This window comes from Quercus robur, chromosome 9 (genome assembly GCF_932294415.1).
Source record: "Quercus robur chromosome 9, dhQueRobu3.1, whole genome shotgun sequence".
NCBI lineage: Eukaryota > Viridiplantae > Streptophyta > Magnoliopsida > Fagales > Fagaceae > Quercus > Quercus robur.
The window spans coordinates 45978498-46002241 of record NC_065542.1 but is presented as its reverse complement, the minus strand read 5'-3'; the positions used below and the strand labels follow the sequence as shown (position 1 = coordinate 46002241).

General features: G+C 31.7%; 2 protein-coding genes across 12 annotated transcripts; both read right to left on the bottom strand.

Moving 5' to 3' along the window:
- Nucleotides 1–704: 704 nt before the first annotated feature.
- Nucleotides 705–7984, bottom strand: LOC126698686 (uncharacterized). Of its 9 annotated transcripts, none has more exons than XM_050396070.1 (8): nt 7841–7984; nt 4500–4610; nt 4121–4255; nt 3793–3915; nt 2810–2845; nt 2393–2498; nt 2258–2315; nt 705–2175 (listed from the first exon to the last, which is right to left on the bottom strand). In XM_050396070.1, the coding sequence occupies exons 1-8, from the start codon at nt 7866–7868 to the stop codon at nt 892–894; spliced, it is 1881 nt and encodes a 626-aa protein (XP_050252027.1). In that variant the 5' UTR covers nt 7869–7984; the 3' UTR covers nt 705–891. The 9 variants fall into 9 exon arrangements, with proteins under 9 accessions (XP_050252027.1, XP_050252023.1, XP_050252024.1 ...); XM_050396066.1 differs by lacking the exon at nt 7841–7984 and adding an exon at nt 5548–5733; XM_050396067.1 differs by lacking the exon at nt 7841–7984 and adding an exon at nt 5548–5733 and having other exon boundaries at nt 2258–2288.
- LOC126698685 (disease resistance protein RUN1-like) lies at nt 7682–22283 on the bottom strand. 3 transcript variants are annotated; one of them, XR_007646561.1, is made up of 9 exons: nt 22100–22281; nt 20222–20432; nt 19552–20085; nt 11762–12857; nt 11365–11640; nt 10378–11268; nt 9685–10304; nt 8329–8443; nt 7682–8202 (listed from the first exon to the last, which is right to left on the bottom strand). XR_007646561.1 is itself a non-coding variant. In XM_050396064.1 (8 exons), the coding sequence occupies exons 3-7, from the start codon at nt 20055–20057 to the stop codon at nt 9705–9707; spliced, it is 3369 nt and encodes a 1122-aa protein (XP_050252021.1). In that variant the 5' UTR covers nt 20058–20085; nt 20222–20432; nt 22100–22281; the 3' UTR covers nt 7682–8443; nt 9685–9704. The 3 variants fall into 3 exon arrangements, 2 of the variants coding, with proteins under 2 accessions (XP_050252021.1, XP_050252022.1); XM_050396064.1 differs by having other exon boundaries at nt 7682–8443; XM_050396065.1 differs by lacking the exons at nt 7682–8202; nt 8329–8443 and adding an exon at nt 8644–8691 and having other exon boundaries at nt 22100–22283.
- Nucleotides 22284–23744: the final 1461 nt, after the last annotated feature.

The window sequence follows — 23744 nt, the reverse complement described above, 5'->3', positions numbered from 1 at the left end:
TTGTGAAGATTAGTTAACCCTTCTAAACTGCAAACATTTGGTAGGAGTATAAAATTGAAGTTTTAAACAATTTTATTCTGACATGAGTTGGTAGCTTAAACTTCACATAACAAAAACCACGTGTACTATCGGTATACTCTCAGATCTCCTACAAATAAATGCCAAACTGGCTGCTGTCAGAGAAGCCGGGGATTTGATAGAGTAGTAATCCTAGCAAACAAGAAGCATGCCAAAGCAATAATAGACTAGATTACTAAACAACCCCATGGACTTGCTTAGCACTAATAATAGCAGACCTGGACTACAGGAGAGGAGAGGGGTTCATTTTTTGCAAGCATATGACTAAACATGCATCGGAACTTTTGTAAACCATTGTGAGCATGTTCTATAACTTTTTATCTTTTCTTGGTAGTTGAAAGAAAAAAAAATGTGAGCTAGAGTCCACCTGCTCCCTAAGTTAAGATTCTAAAGGTTACTTCCAAAGCTTCACCACCCTCTTTGATACCTAGTCTTGTCCATCTCACAGTTCAGATTTTATTTAACAGTGTACAAACTGCCACGTCACTGCAATTTAAGGGGTGGGCTTCTTTGAGATTATGTGGCAAGTGTAGCTTCTTGTGCCAGGGTGTGGCTCAAGAAACAACTTTTGAGAGATGACAAGAGAGATTGAACTTGCCCCCAACATATGACAATAGACAAGGCAGTGTCAAATTCACAAGTAATCTCTTGATAGACCCGTATACTTAAAATCTTTAAAACATTGGAAAATTCCAGTAAACAAAGTAGCTACATTAACAATAATGTGCAGCTACAACTAAGCATAATGAAAGCATGAAGAGCATGTCCAAAATGCTTGGAAGCATCTTTACTATCATCATAATAAATTTGTCCTCAAGTTCCATCCCAGCTTGATTTATCGAGCAGCAAAGGGCATGGCCTGTCTTTTTCTAGCGGCATTTGGAAATAAAATGATGACAAGTCTTGGATGTTAACAATATCACTGACATGACTCAGGGTTCCTCTATGACTTGAACCATCTAGGAAACTTTCACTCTTGTCTTTGAGTAAAAAGCATGAATATGTTCCTTCATTTCTGGGAGACTGAAAAGTACAATTGACAGGTGGATGATGCTTCCTTGAGGAACCACTTAATGATGGGCAATCCCATTCTAAATCAAAATCAAGTCCAGAGGAGACGAGGACACCTTCAAAACCAGGATGATGATATCTCTCACCAAAAACCTTGCTCATTATATCAAGATTATGAGGAGAAAAGAAGATGCTGCTATCTTTGCATTTAGTGTCATTCTTGTGATCTTCAGCCAGAGTAAGATAGTCTGGTGCAAGTGTTAGAGCTAGAGGAAAATGGTTAAAGTCAGCATTTATATCTTCCTTGTCTTCAACTTGTTTTCCAAAATCAAGTTCATTATAGTTGGCTGAATAGGACCATGGGAATGAAATAACATTTGGAGAATTTGTTGACAGGAAGGATGATTCACTTAACTCTTTTGCACCTACCCTTTCATCCAGAATGTGCTGATGATAACCACCCAAGGAACTTGATGAAGGTGAATACAGATTCAGCTCTGTATTTTGACGAGTATTAGACGAGTTTCTTTCCTCTGTATTCCTGCCAAAGTCCCAACCCAGAAGAAGAGGATTTGACCCACTTTTAATCAAACATTTTTTTGGATAATGCAAGTCATCCAGTTCTTTGAGATGATTATATGCAAGAGATCCATATCTTTTAGATTGAAAGCCATAAGTGGAATCACACTGAGTGCATAGAACTGGACTTCTTCCTCCTACTTCATAATCGGTTTCTCTCATTTCATACTCGAGACATGCTATACTGGCATCGATTGGGGGAGTGTAAAAATTTGAGAGAACCCCCTCTGGTGATCTATTCAACCAACAAGATGAAGGACCATCATCCAAGTGTGAAACATGGTCAAGTTCCATATAGTTCCTTGCATTTGAGAGAACCCCCTCTGGTGATCTATTCAACCAACAAGATGAAGGACCATCATCCAAGTGTGAAACATGGTCAAGTTCCATATAGTTCCTTGCAGGCATATGACTTAATTTTTTGAGCTGACTATGCAATTCCAAAGAAGTGAGAAATTGAGATTTGGTATCAATCTCAACTTCCCTTGATTTTGATTTCTTAAAACCCTGCCAGAGAAATAATTATTCAGCTTAATCACCAACACCAACAGAATAAGTGACATCCATATGGAAAGCAATAAGAACATACGCTGTTTTTGTTGCTCTCGGGGAACAAGCGACTGAGAAGCAAAGACACAAAATCATACCTGAGAAAATTTCTACAAGTCCATGAAATGAGGCTAAAATAAAATGAGAAAACTTATTAAATGGTCATGTGTCTAACCCCTTTGAACAGAGTTCTTCAATATGAGGATATGATGTCTCTACAACCCATTTGCGTAATTTATGCCTCTTTTTAGAAAAGATTTCTCCATGCCCGTGCTGGCCCCCTAAAAATAAAGACTTGCAAGCATTTAAGACTATTCAGCAAAGCATTCCACGAGCATCTCTAGTTGTGAGATTTGGAAGTGGAGACAGATTGTTATAATCTACCTTAAACAAGCAATAGAACTCCATGGGATTGCCAAGAATAAAATAAATTTTGGAATTTAGAAACAAAATGCTTAATAAGTTGAAAAAATCTATATTTTTCTCATCCTTTCCTTCCATGATATTAGCTAACAAACAAAGCATACATAACCCCAGGATTCAACATATTGCTATATTTCTCAATATTTTCATGTATGCAGGCAGCATATACCTGCTGAGGTTGAATAAGCTTCTGGTGAATTTCCCTCTGCCAACCATTAAAAAAGTCAAAATATCATTTCAAAGTTCTGGATTCCAAATCCACGGGATATATTGCAAACTGAGCAAGTTCATTAGTGGTTCTAATTTGGCATCGTCATTTACAAAATGAGAACATTAACGAGGATATTATGACAATGTACAAAAAATCATGATTAAAGATACTATGAATCATGTAACATTAGATTATGAAGCAGAACACCATACTGATGATGAGGTTAAATAAAGTGGTGGTGAATATTTTACTTAAGAATGTTGAAGCCTAATAGTGCTCTCTCACCTTTTGGAATACTAAAATCACAAATTCGTCTCACCCAAGCCTACTAAAATAGCATTCCTAGATGGCTTTCTAATTCTATCCATGTCAAATAGCCCCCCATAAGTATCATAGTGCACGGGCACCAACAGATATGAATCACCAGGAATCAACTGCCGAGAAGCAAGTGGTCAACAATGAAGGAAGCAGCATTCACCTCCTACAAAGAATTAGCATTATTTTTTCTAGGGATTCAGAGTACCAAGTGATATCCCTAAAAGTCGTCTCAGGACAGTACAATATAACCTTTTTTTTTTCCTTTTTCTTTTCAGTTTATAAGTCAGTGTAACTGCATTTATATCTGCCATTTTTAAAGATGTTAGAAATGATAAGCCAGTGCATTCTTGACATTAGAAGAGGAGCTATTTCACACAATATTAAAAGGTTATAATAAAATCACAAAAAGGGAGTAAAAATTAGATTTCACGTTCAAATTACAGAGAACAATCTCTATTTATTTACAAGGAAGATTACTGTAAAATTATTCCAAAATTAGGAGTAATAATTTGTTGTCATCATTTTCTTCCCTTTTTATTGATAGAATAAACAAGAAAGAAATACTAATCAGAAGCATACCATTAAAAGAAGAAAAAAAAGAATAGCCACTTTACAACACATACCTGATTTCTTTGATGCCCCACCAAGAGGTGACAGGTGTGAGCTAAAGTTACTAGGTGTGACATTTTCAGCAAGTAATGAGGAACTGAAGTCCTTACAGCTAAATTTGACACTGTTTGGGTTTCCTGCATAGTACAGAGAAAGCAAGTAAATAATCATGTTCAGACAAGTGCATTGCCTTTAAATATTTTAAGTATGGCTGATTCATATACATAAAATTTTCTAGAAGAAGACATAAATTCATACCAGCCTTTATGACTGGCAGAGAAAAAAAAAAAAAAAAAAAAAAAAAACCCAAATTGCGGTTGAGATGCATTTCTGAACATTTACCTCCAGAACAGTCACTAATTCTGAACTTCTTTGACTGGTTTTCTTCTTTATGCAATGTATGGGATTTGTATTTGCGGCCTGCATTTTCCTTCAATTTCTTAAAAAATGCAAATTCGGAAGTTTTGGGGTCATCGGCTGCATGTTACATTCAAATGGAATGATTAATATTATCAAACATGAGTTCCAATTACTTTTGATTGGTACCACTAGAAATACAACATAATTATGACAATAGAGCCTGTATATATTTAAACATTTAGCACAAAGAGAAAAAACATTTTTACTTCAAGAAAAGGAAAACAACAAGTAATACCAAGAACCCAAGGAATATGCAGCACCAGAAAAGAAAAGCAATGTATGGTCAGCAGTAGAAACTTACATCTCGGACTCTGTCTTCCTTCTAAAGCTGTGGGAGAGGCATTTCTTCTGCAACTTAAGGGAATATTAACATCAAGATTTGTAAGCTTTACTCTTTTCCTGCAGCTGATATCTACATGGAAATGAAAAATGAAACAAATTAGTAGGAAACAACAATTCAATTTAAATGATTTTGTCGTGAAGCAGTATGCCATAGTGCGTAATGGTAAGTGCAGTGGAAAAAAAATTAGAGATATAGGCCCAAGCATTTGCCTGGTAACATTCAAACAAATAAATTATACAAGGGATGACAATAACACATCCATAAAAATTCATATAAGCAATAAAATCCAAAAAAAGAATCACGATATAAATGCCAAAGAGCCCATGTCAAATCTGTTGTTTAGCGCAAGAGAATGCGTTTCAATAACTAATATGAAAATAATACTATGCATAAGTATTCAAGGCATAAAGAGTAATTCTAGGACTGCACAATTTTTCACAACTATCTTATGTGGTAAACTATGATTAATTGCTTATTACTTTTATATTGACCCACCACTTTTTCACTACTCACAATCTATCACATTAGAATTATGGCAAAGTTCTAGCGCAAAAGGATGTGGTACTAGATTTTTTCAGGCATAAAAGTCAAGCCTTGGTGCATACATGCTTTCCACCAAAATCGACAGGTGACAGTTTCAAGTTTAGGAATCTACCTCGGGATACACCCTTATTTATTTAGTTATTTAAATTAGTATTCTAGGACCTGAACAAAAACAATCTTCATTTTGGTGAGTCATTTAAGCCATGCATCAATATCAATGCAAGCAAGAACATGAAATGGGCCAGTTAGTGATGCGCACTTTTGTCTTTGTTTCTTAGTGCACCTACATTCTACTCTACTTTCCTAATTTTTCTCTATGAAATTTCTAAACCCTATTTATATATAAATCCATTTTCCGTGCTAAAAAACTTTCCTAATTGAAACTTAAAACTTGTTAATTAATCAAATTTGAACCAATTACACAAAGAAAAAAAGAAAAGAAAAATGAATGATCTAGGAGAACCTTTGTTTGATTGGGAAGTTGGATTTGGAATGCGGAAATCGGAGCTCCGAACTACACGGAGACGACGTGATTGTTGTGGTAAAGTTGCTCCGATGATCGGTGATGGATCTTTACGAGTAGTTTTGGAAATTTGTCGCTTCATTGTGTTTCAGATACGAAAATGAAAAAAAAAAAAAAAACCCTAACATTATATATATAGATGGGTTTGGGGATTTTCTTTGAGGAATTGATGATTTTTGGTTGTACTGGGTGTTTATGAAAGAGTGAATGAGAGCAAGGAGGCAAGTGATTGGAATTTGTGGGGAAATTTGGGCGCCAAAATGGCACGTGACTGGGAGGCGTGAGAGACTACTCAATAATTTTTGTTATTAGAATTTTTTTTTTTTTGTGCAGAGTTTAGAAATTTTATGGTGATAATATCGAGAGTTTACAACTAAGAAATTTAAGTTTTTTTAATATTTTTTTTATGAGCTTCAATTAATGTGTGCACCTAGGTAAATTAATATTAATACAATCTTCAGGGACCAATTTCTTAGGACTAGGATTCCAATGAAGTTTGGAATTTCAGTAAGTTTTTTAAAATTGCTTAATCGGATGGAAACTTGTTTAAATTTTTTTTTGAAGGGTATCCACACTAATTGAGAAAGCTTAAGCCATTAGGAAGATGTTTTAAGATTATACAACAGGTGAACATTATCCATTACGAGCAATTTAAGATGGTACTTTTTTAAAAGGACTCTCAGGATTCTAATATGCCTATTTTAGTTCAAGCAACTTTAAGGCTATGTCTTTAATTGCTTTTGTTCATTATAGTGAATAAAAGGATTAATGAATTGCAAAATTTAAGATTACCAAAACCGCTCCAAGTTTATTGAACTAAATAAAATAGTACGTTGCTCAAGTTTTGAAGATAACCTCTAACTATATTTTTTGTAAGAACATTATTAATGTCTACAAATATAACCACACTCTACTACGCTTTCCAAACTCTTTAGGGAACTCTTGATAAACTATGTTGTTGCCCATTTCATGCTGTAAATCATGCATCCACTAACCATTGTCATTAACCATTACAGGAGATTTATCAATAAGAACCCCTAATGGTAAGGGCCAAGACAATCCAGTATTTCTACATGATTTTCATGTATTCTTCCATTGTTTTCTATAATCATGATCATGTTAGAGACAAGCATTCAGTTGTTCATTATAACAAAGTGTTTTCAGTAAAGTTAACAACTCAATTATTATATAAATAAAGTAGGGGTTCAAGTGTTCAAATTTTGACCGAAATTTATTCAACTAGATAAGAATTTTTAAATTTTTTTTTTAGAAAGGTAGATAATCTTGATTGACTAATATGACATTTGCAAGCAAAGTTCTAAAAGATACATGGAACTAATTCTCTCCAAAAAACTTCGCTTTTTTTTTTCTTTTTATATCAATTTGAACATGACAACTAATTTTTGTAGTGTAATATAGTTTATGAGAAGACATTACTTCTAAGAATACTAACAGAGAGAAATCCCAAGGCTTGCAGGCTTGTCTTGCAGCTTCAACAATCCTTGCTCCTTCACACAAAGACAAAACAGCTGCTTTCATAGAAATATAGAATCCTTAATGGCCTAGCTGAAACAACAGCCATGACCATACACCTATCTCTATGTTTACAAAAAAAAAATTGAATCCCCTCCCCATTTCAAGATTGGTTGCCATTTGGAAGACTATAAACGTCTGGACTTATTTTTCCACTGTCATGGATTTCCTTTAATCTGAACTGTTAGCTAACCTGCACATAGAAATCAAACTATTACTTTTTTTTTTTTTTTTTTGATAAATAAAGGCAACAACGCTGCTCCACAAGGCAATGGAATATGAGACCACTCGTTGACAGAGGAGCTCCACCAATGAAGGAAGAGGACCATCAAAATCAACAAGCATTTATATGTGACATTAACAGAAATCAAACTATTACTATACATGACCAAATTAGTAATGGACAGATCTAACCAAACTAGATTTCTAGATGACAAGAAGAAATAAGAAAGCATTTTAATAGTTCCAAACAAATAAAACCCCTTTTTCATACTTTAAATTAAAGAAAACCAAATTATATGCAAAGGACAACAAGGAAAAATATAAGAATTAGAATTCTAGTTTATTCATTTTGAATTACCTGTCAATTTGTCATACCTTTTCTAACCAATCAGCTTGTGCTAATGGAATTCTAAACTGAGGACAACCCATAAGCATAATTTTGAATGGAAACATGGGTAAAACAATAAATTAATAATACCTTTGGCAGTAAAAGCTTTCCAGCCCATGATTTCTACTACCTTTAAAACACCAACAAAAACCTTTTCTTGCCATTCTTTTTTGGGTACATTGAAACAAAGGAACCAAAACAGCACATGAAGAAAAGATTAGAAGATTAGGAGCTCTCTGTCTATTATCCAAGCTACTGTTCATAAAGACTTAGGGGCAATGGTTGCTAGAGATCAAGGCTTTGCCAAAACATCTATCCACATGTCAATCCCAAACATTTGTAAACTGCTGAATGTCCTTTACCACAGCCTCTCTATTAGGTAACTCTGCCATCTTTGTTGCTTCTAAGAATACTAACAGAGAGAAATCCCAAAGCTAGAGTCTTCAATAATGCTTCATAAAAAAGCCAATGAAGTTGCTGTCACAATAGAATCTTTAACAGTCCAGCTGAAAAAACCAGCCACAGACATGGACCTCTATTTTTACAGAAAGAAACTGGATCCCCTTTCCTTCTCTTACCCTTGCAGCTCTCATCCAACGTGGTTGGTTGCCAGTTGGAACACTCTCTAAAGGTGTGGACTTGCTTATCTTGCTGCTGTTGAGGCTTTTCTTTGTTTTTGAACTGTTAGTTACCCTGCACATTGAAATCAAACTTTGACAATACTTTCACTACATTAGTGGCAGATAAAGATTCTTTATTCATTGTTGCCTTGTTCCCATAAATCCAAATAGACCATAAATCAGAGACAAAAGACAGCAAAAAGTACTTTATGATTTCTCAATGGCCCTTGTTACCCTTCATCCAAATCTTCATCCATGCCTGAATCAAGTAAGGCTGAATGAAATCCGTTCTAATGAACAGATCAAACAAGCCAGATTTCTCTACATGACAAGGGGGGAAAATATGGTCTAAGTTTTCAGTATCTTGGACACAAAGGACATTAGTCATCAGATGTCTTCTCAATTCTACCCTCACAAGAAGAAAATTAAAAAAAGAAAAAAAATTCAGAAAACGATAATCATTTTAGAAGGTAATTGTATCCTACATAACTGGTTGCAATGCCATTAAGACCAATAAAAGGCCTACCAGCTTGGTTTCTACAATTCTTGGTATGCAACAACCATTTTCCTTTTTAGCCAAAATAAGACCCATATTTAGAATGAGGCTTTATGAGCTTGTGAGCAATACAAACAGGAATTAAGAAAATTCTCTTAGCATCATTTTGGCTATTGAGTTTCCAAACTAATTCAGAATTCCCTCTGAATGTATCTTTAACTAGGACATCTGCCACAACTTTCATAGAACCTAAGCAATTTTATTGGACATTCCTTTGGAGAAATTCGATAAAACTAGAACCATATGCATATACTTGGATGGTTATAAAGGCATGTCATCAATTTAATATGAAATGTAAGTATGCAACCAACAAAATGCAGAGGAAAAAGATTTGTCACTTTTAATTGAGATTCAAATAATATTAAGGTCTTACCCATGCCTTTGCAGAAGCATCACATGGGATGATTAGGGGTAAGATGTTTTTTCTAAGGCCATTTAGAAATATTACTATTCAATACTATCTATTATTCAGTATTTGTTGTTTGGAAGAAAACAACATAAGATAGAACAATAAACTAGTACGCTTGGCAGCCAAAACTTTCCAAGTTTGATGAGTTCTTCTGCATTTAAAACTTTCCAACAAAAAGCTATTTCTTGCCATTCTTTGTTCATTCTAGTCAAACTGCTAGAAGACTCACTGACAACTGTAATCAAACATATGGTGGGCAATCCATTTATAAATGTATACTGAAGATAAAAAGATAATGCAGCAACCAACAGAGCTTGAATTAAGAAGAAAGACAATGACAGTGACTTACATGTAATTCCTGCCAATTGCTTAGCTCTTCACCACATTCCTTGTACCGACTTGACTCCTCATAATATTTACCATGGGCCATAAATTCAGGGACTCTTTCAAGCCCTCATAAGGAATGATGCTGTTGTTGCTACACTGAACCGCATTACCATTGAGATCTTCAATGTCTTTCTTGTATACCACACGCAACCCGCATTTCTTCACAAAGCCTGAATCTGTGTTATCAATTTTAATTCCAATCTCACGGAATCCATTTGCATCACATTCCCACAATGATTTTCTGTCCTCCTCCAAGATGGCTTCAGGAAGCAAATACAACAGCCAAATATGATCTGATAAAGCAACCATATTACCCGAAAGTCTTCCATCTATATCTACAAAAGACATATCTTTTCCATTGACTCTCAACCACATGTGAACTGGACCGTTATTAATTTGGTGACATGAAAGAGAACAAAATGCAACGCAAACAGCAATCCCAATCCAGTCATTACACAAATGAGAAAAAGGTTCCATTATATTCACTTCATTCCCCATACATTGATGGCTAAACCACTCTGGCATTTCACTTCCAGGGAAAAAAACATCATAACATTCCCCATCACAGTTAGGAGAGAGTCCCTGAAACATACAAAGATGATGCTTAAAACTATGAGAGAGAGAGAGAGAGAGAGAGAGAGAGAGAGAGAGAGACCTGAGGAGACTTTTTTATAACTGCAAAAAACAAGTCAATGAATCCTTGATTGCCAGTCAGTTTGCTGCAATTTGAAAGAGCGAGTTTTGGCTTAAACGAAGAATTTGGTCTCAACAGATCCGGTACCGTTTCCAATGAGGAACAACCAAATCCTTGAACATAACCCATATTTAAAGGAAGCTTTGGAAAGGATTGAAGACTCGTGCAATTATCCACCCTCAAACAAATCAGATTAGATAGTTGAGCGATGCTTTCCGGAAGGCAACTAAAATTATTTCCACATAGAATTAAATCTTCTAAAGAGAATAAGCAAGCAATATCATAGGGGATTTCCTTGAGATTGCAATTACTTAAATCCAAAAGGGTCAAAGAAGACAAACCAAATAGAGAAGACAATAGCAAGCCCATGGATTTGGAACTTCTCGACAATGGATAAAGAGGGAGAAGCTCAAATCCACCGAAAGCTATTTTTTTTAAAGTTTTGAACATGGCATTAGAAAAAGGCATCTGTCCGATCCCATCAAAACTTTCACCACGCCCCAAGTTCTCTATTAGTTTTGAGCAGCCGGAAAGATTGAGATGTTTAACCCCCGTCAAACTAAAAAAGGTGCTGGGAAGAGACGTAAGATTTTTACAATCACTTACATCCAATGAAACAAGGCCACTCAAATTCCCAATTGATGTGGGTAGTTTTGTAATAGCAGTGCCCTTCAAGTAAAGTTTTATTACACATCCCATATTCTCCCCAAATTCTGGAATTGTTTTAATTTTTGAGCAGTTGGAAAGAATAAGGATCTTTAGAGACTCCATCTCAAATTTTCTTGGAAGACTTTTGAGATTTTTACAACCTTTTAAATCAAGAACAGTAAGCTTTTTCAACATCTCCCAAGCCTGTAAAAAGCCAAAAGACAAAATAATTTTTAGCTTCAAAAACCTTATAGTTTAATGAAACTATTGAAAGAAAAGTTGTAGAAGGGTATTTATTACCTTTGATCCTATCCAAAGTTGTTCAATGTTGCTAAAACACATGTGAAGTTCAATTAACTCAACTGGTTGGAAACTTGTTGGCAAATATTTTGAAGGGTATCCACGCCAATTAAGATATCTTAAGCCATTAGGAAGATTTTTGGGATCATACATGAGGTAAGAATCTTCAATTATGAGGAGTTTTAGACGATTCATCTTTGAAAATGATTCAGGATTCCAATGTGCCCCTTTTGTTCCTAGAAATGGTAAGAAGATGCCTTGAATTGCTTCTGTTCCCTAATAATCATGAACGAAATGGATTAGTAAATTGTAAAATTTATAATTATCAAAACTAATTTATGCTAAACTATGTTGAACTAATTAGGCATATCCTTGGGTTCTTTCAATAAGCTCTTACCGTATTATTTGTCAATACATTGTCAATATCTTTATACAACCACAATCTACTACGCTTCCCAGGTTGGTCTCTCGGGCACTCTCTACGAACTATATCTCGACCCATTTCTTCGATTAAATCATGCATCCACAATCGATTGTCTTGAAACTTAATGAGTGATTTATCAGTAAGAACCCTTAATCCAATTTCAGGGTAAAGTTCAAGACAATATAATATTGCTTTAATAGTATCTTGATTTTTATGATTAAAGAAACATGCTATATGTAAGAAAATTTCCTTCTCTATTTCTTCTAGTCCATCAAAACTTATTTGAAGTACATTGATAATTTTTCTTTGAGGAAATTCTTTAAGCCTATTTAATTCACTTTTCCATTCATATGTACTTCTATTATGCAGAAAGGAACCCAAAACCTCAATGGCTAAAGGAAGGCCATTAGCATAATCTACAAAGGCTTGGGACAACCCTAGATATTCTTCAGGAGGATGCTCTTGGCCAAAAGCTTTTGAATTAAAAAGATGAAAAGCTTCATCATAACTCAATCCTTCAATCTCATATATTTTATTTACTTTACATGTTTTTAGCAAATGCAGATCTCTTGTTGTTATGATAACTCTACTACCTGGACCAAAACAATTGTGCTCCACAAATAATTTGTTTAATTGATCTAATTCATTTACATCATCAAGAACAAGAAGAATCTTTTTGTGACGTAACCTATTCTTGATCATGAGAACTCTATTATCAACATCTTTTACATTAATATCTCTAAAAATCAAAAGATCTTCCAAAAGTTTTTGTTGTAACTGAAGTATGCCATATTTTTCATAAACTTCCCTGACATTTGCAATAAAACAACATGCTTCAAATTGATTGGAAATCATACTGTAAACAACCCTTGCTAGAGTTGTTTTACCCATTCCTCCAGTCCCCCAAATTCCTATAATCCAATCACTATTTGACTCCATAGCTAAATGTGACATCAATTTCTCAACTTTGGAAGCTATTCCTACTAGTCCCTTGGTATCTACTAAGCATGTATTAATTAGTTTATTTAATATCACTTTCACAATGTCTTCAATAACTTCTGTCTCTGGCCTGCAATGAAGAGAAAACAATAAGCAGTGAGTCTGAACCTCCCATGACAGGACCCAAGGTAGAAAATTTTGTAGATATATTGCATTTAGTTTGGTTGATTAAAGCTGAATCCCAGCAAATAAATTTACATACAAACTATAATATAAAATTTGAATGTAGCATTTAGTTTAGTTTCATTCTTTAAGAAACGCAGGTTTAATTTGAGACATATGCAATATATACCCTATATTATAAATCTGCACATTAGCTGGATTTAATCTAATTTCATTGCTACCTATGTTTCTATGTTCAGGTGGGTTTCGAATCTGATAAGTTTTCGACCTAGGATGGTATAAGCAACATCAAGATTTTTTCCCCATTTGTTCACAAAAGAATAAAGATATTTTGAATGTAAGATTTGCTTTTATAACTAAACTAGTATGTAATTCGTGCTTACGCACAAAAATGATGAATTGTAGTGGTGCTATTGATGCTAGTTTAGGTTATTAAATATATAGGACATTAGTTCAACCAAAATATTTGGAAGTACTAAAATGATTTTTCCCTACAATTATAATGATATTGGTTGCATCAAGTTTCTCCTTACACTACTGTTATGTATATAATTTTGAAAATTACTATTGAACACTACATATACAATATCAATTCACTATCATTGTTCGTGAAATTCTACTGAATAAAACACAAAATAAAAGAATAAATGATTCAATAGTATCTCCTAAATTGAATTGGGATAGGTGCATGAATTCGTTCAGCTCAATTATAATTTGTTACATTCAAGATCTTTACATACAAAGTATCTAAATAGAAACAATAAAATATATATATATATATATAAATATATATATATATATATATATATACTCATTAGTTTAGAAAAAAGAAATAACAGCAAAAATCTAAACAATTTAATTTGTATGAAAAGATGACAAAGGCAAAATCTAATTTTGATTCTAATGAAAGTTTCACTAAGATTTGGTTTTAATTTTATATATATATATATATATATATATGTATGTATACACACACTAGGTTTATTTATATTGGACTCCTCATTTTCTACATTGAATTAACTCATTTGACACAAAAATTAGAAAAAATTCATATAGGTAAATTATATTTTACCCACCTATGGTTTCTACCGAAATTTAAGTTGTCTACCTCTGGTTTAAAATCCATGATGCAAGTGTTTCGTTGGATTCTTTTTGATCTTATTTGATCTCGTATTTTTATGTTTTTTATGTTTTTGAAGGAAAGAGACATAAAAGTTGAGCAAAATTACATATTTAGCCATGTTTTTAACAGAAGTGAGTTACAGAACTCTAACTGAGCTAATCTCAGGTGGGTAAAGTGTTAAATTTCAAACCATAAGTAGGCAACTTAAATTTCAACCAAACCACAAGTGGATAAGTTCTAATCTGCCCAATTTAGATTAGATGGAACACGTGGCGTAAAATTAAACTTTATTTAAAATCCAATTTTTACACTAAATTAACTTACTTGGATCAAAAATTTAAAAGCTTAGATTAGATTAGATGAGAAACATGACTCAAAATTAGACTCTAATTGAATTCCAATTCAAAATCTAATTTGATTTTCTCTCAGTTTTGGCTATATATATATGTATATAGATGTGTTCTCTTGAAACAAAGGCCACTTGGGGTTCTACTTACTTAATTGGTAAAATCTTTTATCGTCAAATAACCTATGATTTGGGATTCGACATCTACACAAAAAAACCAATTAGAGTCTTAGTCTGATGATGCAAAACAATTATTAAGAGCCGACATCATAGGTTATAAGTGAAAACTATATAAAAGTAAATAAACAATAAATAAAAAAATGACACTTTGTGTTCTGTTGTGTTTAATTGAGTTAAATATTGCCCATATGGAAATAAAAAATTATAAAATGAAAAGGTGAAGTGTTAACGTGCAGCCAAATTACTTGAATTGAATATAACTTTTACCATTTAATACTCGGGGTTAAGTCTAACCCACTAATATTTTAAAGGTTCTTTTTTTTTAGACATAATTATAACATGCTGTTAACCCCGCAGTTCGAACCATTTCCCCCTTAGACCCCCAAGCACTTTGTACATGGGAAGGTGCCAATTTAGCTATAAGACCTTTGGCATATTTTAAAGGTTCCTAGTTTAACTTGATTACTTATTTGAATTTTATTGGGATAGAATAAAAGTTTATTATTTGTCAACAAGAATAATTTTATGTTTTTCTTTCACCGAAGAATAGGTATTAAAAGTTTAATATATAAGCGGAAGGAGTTTGAACATATAATTTTGGTGCATGTGAGACTTTAGTGACAAATTTTTTTCTAATTTTAATGTGTCTAGTCTGTTATTGTAATTTGAAAGAACACCTTTGGGTGATATGATAACTTGCTTTAGTTTATCTTTATGAGAGTTGGGAGTGCAGTTATATTTTCTCATAACTGTTAGTGAGATTTTTTGCGAGCTATACTACGTTTACAAAATTTTCACAACAAATTCTAGATGACAGGTTGTTACCAGTTTTAATTTGAACCCATATTAAAATAAGACAATCAGTAGCAACTTGTCACATAAAATTTATTATGAATATGTTGTGAATGTATCATTTTTTTTTTTTGTTAATGTTGCTCTTGAATGTAGGCATAGAGTAACTAGAGTTTGTCAAATTACGTTAACATGTTTTTCACAACAAATTAGTGTTAGAACTTCTACTATTACAACAAGTGATTTATAATGAGTTTACCAAATTTCCTTTTTTTTTTTTTTGGACGGTTCTGTTTCCACATATAAGTTTGACAATTCTTTCAATCTCTCTCTCTCTTCTTTTTCATAAGCAAATGAGTTAGTCAACAACTAATAAAATTCCTTTCTTCGGAAGAAAAAAGAGAATATGATATTAAGTGTGTGTTTGGGTTAGGATTAAAAATTAAAATTATTTCACTATTTAGCTTATTTTTGCAACTATTTATGAGTCCCACTGCACTTTTTGGCACTATTTATGAGCCACACTGTACTATTTCAACTAACTTTTACATTTATTTACAGTACTTTCAGTAATAATTTTTCAGTTTTAGTAAAATAAGCGGTATCCAAATACACTTTAAATAGAGTTGCCACAAGAATTTATAATTGCTTGAGCTACTGTACATTTCAAATAAATCATGCAATCAAAAATTGTACATGAAGCAAGTATATTTGTTCATCTTTTCCTGGTTAATCTTTTCGGGGCTCAACAAAGTCCAAGTGCATCTCAAACTATTGATGCATAAAATAATTTTCTATTTTATATACTACTAGTGCACAGTGCAAACAGAATTTCATTAAAAGTTAATATATGTTATCAGAGACGAACCCAGGATTATAAGCTGGTAGGGGCTGGAGTATATATAAATAAAAAATAAATAAATAAACTCCAAATAGACATTCATATAGTATTAAAAAATTATAAATACACAAAATTATTGCTTCTAAATACATTAAGATGCAATCATCTACCAAAAAAGATAAAAAACAAAAACAAAATAATTTTTTTTTAATACTAGGCTGGCTATGATTTTTTTTTTTTTTGAAGTAGAGCATTCACAGTGGTGGTGCTAAAAATTTTAGCTTTTATTATCTCAAAAAACTACTTTATCTATTTTACCACCTCACTTTACAATACATCAAATATCAAATGTTCTATTTTTTTTTTTATCACTTCATTCAAAATAATATAAAAAAAAAAACTCATTAAAATAATAAGGAAGAGAGAGAATTTTAGTTTTTTAATTGAAGGAAGAGATATAATCTTAATAAAATATTATATTTTATTTTTAATAACATGCTACAGTTAACTAGTATTTATTCCAGTTTATTACAATTGCAAAAAAGCTTAGCTTTAGCTTCTCTAATAACACATAATTTTTTTTTGTTTTTTGGTGGTAAAATAGTTTTTTTGCTAAAATACAATCACTATTGTGAATATTTTTTTTTTTTTTTTTTGTTAAGTTTTTGGATTTGATAGTTGCTATTTGAGTTAGATTAGCTAGATTGATTTGAAAGAAAGGGGGTCCAGCTACAAAAATAAAATATAGAATAACTATAAAAAACAAAAAAATATTTGGACCCGAGGGGGCCCGGGCCCCTTGGGCCCCCACCTAGGTCTGTCCCTGAATGTTATTAAGGAAAATTTTTCACTTATATGTTAAAGAGCTTTGTATTTCAATTAACATCTTTTTATATTTCTAATAGAGATGTTTGGAGTTCAAATCTTCCCTCCACCATTGTAACTTTTGAACTTTCAAAACATAAATATCTCACCTTTATCATTAAATTGAATAATAAAATAGGTAATGAAAATAAAATAATAACCTAAGTTACGTTGTGAAAATTTTGATTATTCAAGACTAAGTTAACTACATAAAATTTCTCAAAAAAAAAAAAAAGACAAAGAAAAAAAGTTAACTACATAAAAACTATGATAGATGAATAAAGTAACTTGAAAATCTTTTACTAACTTTTAATTGTATAGTCTTTTCTTTTTGAGAGGAATCGATAGTAGACTTTATTGAAATTGTATAGTTTGAATTTTGAAATTGTATTTAAACGTCTTGAAGATTTGACAATAAAGTTTAGTTTAAACCAAATTTTATGAAATAGTAAGTCATAAACATAAGCACTTTGTGTTACATATAAAGCTCTTATGTAGTGAACTACAAGATACACATACATTTCCCTCTCTCTTATGTATGTGTTTGTTTCTTTAAAAAGAAAAAAGATACACATACAACGTGTATAAAACAACTTTCTTTTTTAATATTAAATCTCAGTGACTATTTTCTTTTTCTTTAAAAAAAAAAAATATTTGGCTAAATTAAGGCCCTCACTAGTCACCACTATGTTTATAATTTTACACAATTCAATTTTAAAGCTCTTTTTAATAGAATTTTATTTTTCCTAATCTCTATATATAATAATAGGTAAAACTAAGAGAAACTCAAATTAGAATTTCAAATTAAAATTTCAAATTAGAGTTCTAATGTTGCGCCATGTGTCCTAAATTATTTATTATCAAAGATTTTTATTTCTGAATTTTAGAATAAAAAATGGGACCACATCATAAATATTTATCCAAATGAGTTATTAAGTACAAAAACCGATGAGTCTAGAATAAATGAATCGTTAAAAAAAAAAAGTGCTTCACAATAATTAAAAAAAAAAAGGACAATTTACATTTTATACCTAATAATATCCTTACAAATTTTTTAAAAGAATTAACAAAATATAAAAATGACTATCAATAGTATTTAAATTATATATATAAGAATTATAATATGCATCTTATTGTATACTTTTAAGTGTATCCATACATATGCACGGGATTACAAGCTAGTTATAATAACTGTCTTTAATTCTATTGCTACTTTATTTGTAATTGTTAGGTTTTACATTTGTGTTGGCTAATTCCTGTGTTGAGTTTAATAAGTGTTATAGTGGGTTGTATTTAAATAGTTTTCTTAGTATCAAGTCAAGGAGCAACATTGAAGAAATCAAGTTTGAGATTCTGAGAAGACTCATTAGAGTGAACTTCATACAAAAAGTTTACGAAGTCTCGCTTGACATTTTATTGACTCAAACTTAAATAAGTTCGCTCAATTGTGATTTCAGTAAAAAGTTAACTTTCTTTTCTAGTCTAAGAACTTAACCTAATTTTTCAATGTTACTCCTTGACTTGATACTGGGCAAACTATTTAAAGAGAGCCTTCTTTCATTGAGCCTAAATAAAAATAAATAAATAAAAAAAAAAAAAAAATCTTCCCTATACCTTTTCAATCTTGAGCCTAATTTGATTTATTGCAAAACCACAAAAGTTGTTAACCATACTAGTGTGTTCATTAGTTTTTCCATCCAAAGAGTTCTTTAAGATTAAGAGCATCAAAGTTCTAATAATTAAAAGCGCAATTAGTTTTTCCATCCCAAAGTTTTTTAGACTTTAGAGCATCAAAGTTCTGATAATTTGAAACAAGTTCACTTTTTGAGGAGTGTTTTTTAGAAGAATTCTAGAGTTTTGCAGCAACTATAGTGGGAGGTGAATTGGCTGGTTTGTTTGTTTGTTTTTTTAATTTTTAATTTTATTTTTTATAACTTTTTAGCCAAATCTCTGTGTACTCTTTACGTTTTCATGCTTTTAGATTTGGAGATACTTGTAGTGGTTGTACGATATATCAAATTTTTAACTCTCGACTTTTATGAAATTTGATTACGGTCAACATGTTAATCCATAGTCTACGCTATTGGGTTCTAAATTATATTTTTTTAGTAATTACGTTTGGTATATTCTAATTTTTTTTTTACAAAACCCTCTATGTTATTCTTACTTTTTCTCCCACTTTCCAAAACTTGAGATTTATTCTGAATCTTCTTATTTAACAATTTTCACCTTATCATATTCTATACTTCATATTCTATCGTTTTATTTTAAACTATTTAATGAGGTATTTCTTGATAAAGTAAAGGATGAAACCATCGAATCTTACTCTTACTCTGTTTATACTTTATAGTAATATAAATTACCTATCATATATTGTGTGGGTGGATTTAACACAACATATATTATAGTCAAAATATTTTATTGTAGATGACGTAATTCATGGTATATATAGGAAGAGTTGTTTGAAACATTACAAAATTTTCAAATTCCATTACCTATCTTGTGAATGCCATCCAGAGAGATTAGCCACTTCACTCAAAGTAGCCCTCCAAGTTTGCACCTTTTCCATGTTATCCTTCAAACGTTCTTCATGCTCAGCAAAGGCTTGCGCAAAAGTTTCTCTTTGATTGCGTACATCAGATGGGTTCACATGATAAAATATAGGTAGAACTGTCATTCCCATCACTTTCATGCACTGAATGATCTTTGTAAGTTCATCCAAACACCATGTTGAAGATGCATAGTTTCTTGAGAGAATTACAACAGAAATTCTAGATTTTTCTATTGCTTCCAAGAGTTCTGGTGAAATGGATTTTCCTCTCTCAAGCCTATCATTGTCTCTAAAAGTGTAAATACCTGAGCGTTGCAAAGTAGCATATAGATGGTCCGTGAAAGTATTGCGTGTGTCCATGCCTCTGAAACTAAGGAAAACATCATATATCCACGATCTTGAAGAAGAAGAAGAAGATGATGTCAACCGTGAGGCTTCTTGAGTACTCATTGAAGCCAATGGAAATTTGTTGGTAAATCTTGAACCACAATAAGGATAAAAAATAAATAAAAATAAATAAGTAAAAAAACAATTTGAAGGATGTATGCGGAAAGTAAATAACTAGGGAAGAAGAAAATAAAAGAGATAGATGTGTTTGAAAAGTGAAAACTTACAGATTCAAGGAATTGTAGCAGTGGTTGTCAACTTGTAATGCTCAAAAGCAGCTTGAAACAATACGGCCTTCCAACTTTTTTTTCTCTCTTACTAAACTGGTTGATCATTCTTGAACACAGGAATTTATTTCCTACTGACAAAAGAACCTCTTTTTATTTTCCTTTAAACAGAAGTAGGTGTGCAAGTGACCCTTCTTTTCCAGGAATCGTCCTAGCAAAACCACCACAACAATTTTGTTTAAATGTAACGATTTTTTTTATAATATATATAATTTTTTTTATAAATATATACAATTATTATAACTGAAAAGATAAAGCCTTCCCCATCTAATTGGTTGATTAAAGGGGTGAGCATTCAAGAATCACACCCTCTAGGCTTTAACTGTTGTAAGTCTAGTCAACAAATCTTTATTTTTCTTTTTCTTTTTCTTTTGTCAAGATGCCTTCTCTTTCTTCTCGGCATCTTCTAGTGAAAAGGACCACTGAAAGTTCTCAAATTGATATTAAAAAAAATTAAAAAAATAATTAAAAAAACTATGAATACTTCTTTTCTTTTGGCAAAACAGGGTATACTTCTTTTCTTTTTCTTAGTTGTAGACTTGTAGCCTTGCCTTCTCAAGAATCATCACCTGTCATCGTTTGTTGATTTCCCAATCTTTAGAGCCAAGTTTCTAGATTTTTATGTATTTGGTTCTTAATCATGGAAGAACTCTGGTAGATACACAAAAACGCTAAACGTAAAAGAAATAACTTGTAGCCAATGAAAAAACAAGGAAGTCATTTAGTAGTTCCAAACAAATAAAACTCCTTTGCATGCTAACCCTTTTAACTCAACTAATTAACATTTCTTGATATTTTCGATTAAAATTTTAAAGATTTTAATCCTTCCTCCGCTAATTATTGATTTATGAAAAAAAAGAAAAAGAAATCATTTTTCATCCACGTTGCCCTCTCCTTCTAGGCATCTCCCAAGTCAAAAGCAAGACCGAAAGTTATCAAATTGATTAAAATAATAATAATAATAAAAGGGGAAAAATAAACGGAAGAAAACGGCAGTGTTACTGTTAAGTAAGCGTACAGGTGTTTTAATTTTAAAAGGAGTACTAAGATACTGTACCTAAGGTACTGTATCTAAGTTTTGCCCATAATAATAATACTAAATAAAAGAGACCTACAAAGACTTATAGGGGGTGTTTGGTACATGTACTTAAAATTATATGTTTTGTTGTTTAAAAATATGTGTGAAAATACGTGTATGTAAAAAAATGTATAAAAATACGTGTAATGTTGTTTAAAAACTGAAAACTTTTCAAGTCTTTTGGCAAAAGTAAGGTATGCAAGGAATTCTTGTTATTACAACAAACAACACAGGATTTGAGAGGAGCAACAAATTTAGCTAAAGCATTTGCTTCCTTGAAAATGAGAGCTGAGAGAAAAAAACATTCATAGAAAGAAGCTTTAACATCATTTATACAATGTTTTTACCAATTCAAATTAACTACCATGTCTCTTTAACTAGAGGAACTAGATCAAGCATGAGGATCAGTCTCCAAACCCCCTTTTTGTTTTTTGAACTTTAAAATGTCAACAACTTAAGTGTGTCCAGCAAATAGACTCTAAATTAGTGTCGCTACTCCCTTACTCTTGGGACAAGAATGCAGGCAAGTTCAATATCCTAATGACCCTAGTGGCCACCATCTGTTTCAAAGGAATAAATCGTACCATATCTTGATAAATCTTGAACCATTAAGAAGTTCCATTACAATTTCAAATTGAAGTAAAATAAATTAGAGGAGCAAAAAAAACTTTGTTGTGGATGTAAAATTTCAAGGAGGGAAGTAGAAGACATAGATATGTGCAAGAAAAGTAATAACTTACAAATTTGGAGAATTGCAGAACTTCTGTTGTTGTTGAAGCTCTATAACCTGAAATAACGCTTCTGGATACAGTTCTAATTTAAAGAACAACTTTCTATTTTATACTAGTATTTGTTTTTGTTCTTAGGCAATGCTCTCAAAAAATGATTACAAACCTTTTCTTTTATCCTCACTACCCCAACTGTTTTTTTTTTTTTTGGTTACTAGTCCTGACTATTCTTGAACGCCTTTATTACTCTTGAGTCTTGACTTTGCTTTTTTAGGTCCTTTAAAGCGTGGCCCATGAGATAATTTAATTGGACAAAATTTCACTAGAAACTTAATTATAATTTAGGTTACAACTCTTACTTAAACAATTAATGACTATATTTTTTGAAAATTTAACTATTGTATCATTGATGTTCTTTATGTTTTTAACAGTCAATTGGATTTTATTTACTATTTGGTATATAAATTTTTATTCTGTATAATTTTAAACTATAAAAATTTAAAATTTAAACATTTAATTGATAGCATACCTATTTATTTTATCTTTTCGGGAATTTTGCAAACATAAAAGATTGAGAAAAAAATGTAATCCAACCGTAAATTTTTCAAAATTTACATCTAATAAAAATATATTGTGTAAAGTTGTAGTTTTAGAATATAAATAAGTTTGTTAGGTAATTTTTTTTTTTATAGAATAGAAATTCTACTTTAGTCTGATCTGTGTATATGTGTGTAAAATTCCATTTTAAAGACTTAAATCCTAACTCTCACCCTCACACTCTATGCACTTATATACGTATAAAGTATTATCTAACTTAATTAGCGCAATAGCCAAGTAATTTACTAAAACATAAAAGAAAAAGAGAAAGGATAAAGTTCCTGGTAACAGGTATAAAGTTTTTTTTTGTGTACACTTTATTTTGCTTTTCAGAAAACTTTTTTTTTTTTTTTTTTTTTTTTGAGGAGAAGTACTTTGATGGAAATTAGATGGAAATCAAATAACACTCTACACGTTCTGCGTTCATCAGGAAAAGAGAGAGAAAGATTACATCTTAGTGGTGGCCAGCTATAAAGTTGCGTTTATATTGCTTTTTGACAGACATAAAAGTTGTATTCATAATTTCATATTGCACTCTTTACATTTATTCAGAATAGAGAGACAAGTCATCGTGATCTGTCACACATAACCACAAAACGTCAAACCCATGTAAATCAATTCTGAAGTTTCTAACATTTTCCTCAGATCATAGCAGGTGGGCTGGATATGTGTCACTGGGTCAACACCCAATAGGCCCACCAAAGTGACTGGACTTTCTCAAGCAAGGCAAGGCCGACACTACTTTAGCTCGCTGTTAAGATTTTGGGCAAAACACAAAAAAGTTGAAGATAAAATAAATTCCCAAAAAGATATTAATATAATTTACTTTTTTGTAAAGATATAATTTACTTTTTTGTACTAGTTGTCAATTTATTTTTTTGATGTCTATTACTAAAATTGAGATTTAATATATGTAATCATCCTTATGTTTAAGATAATTATAAACATATATTTTTAACAAATAAAAAAAAATAACAAAATTTGGCTATAAAATTAATTGTAGCATGAGGCTAAAACTTTCTTTAAAAAAAATTAATATTGCTACATATTTTGAAAATCT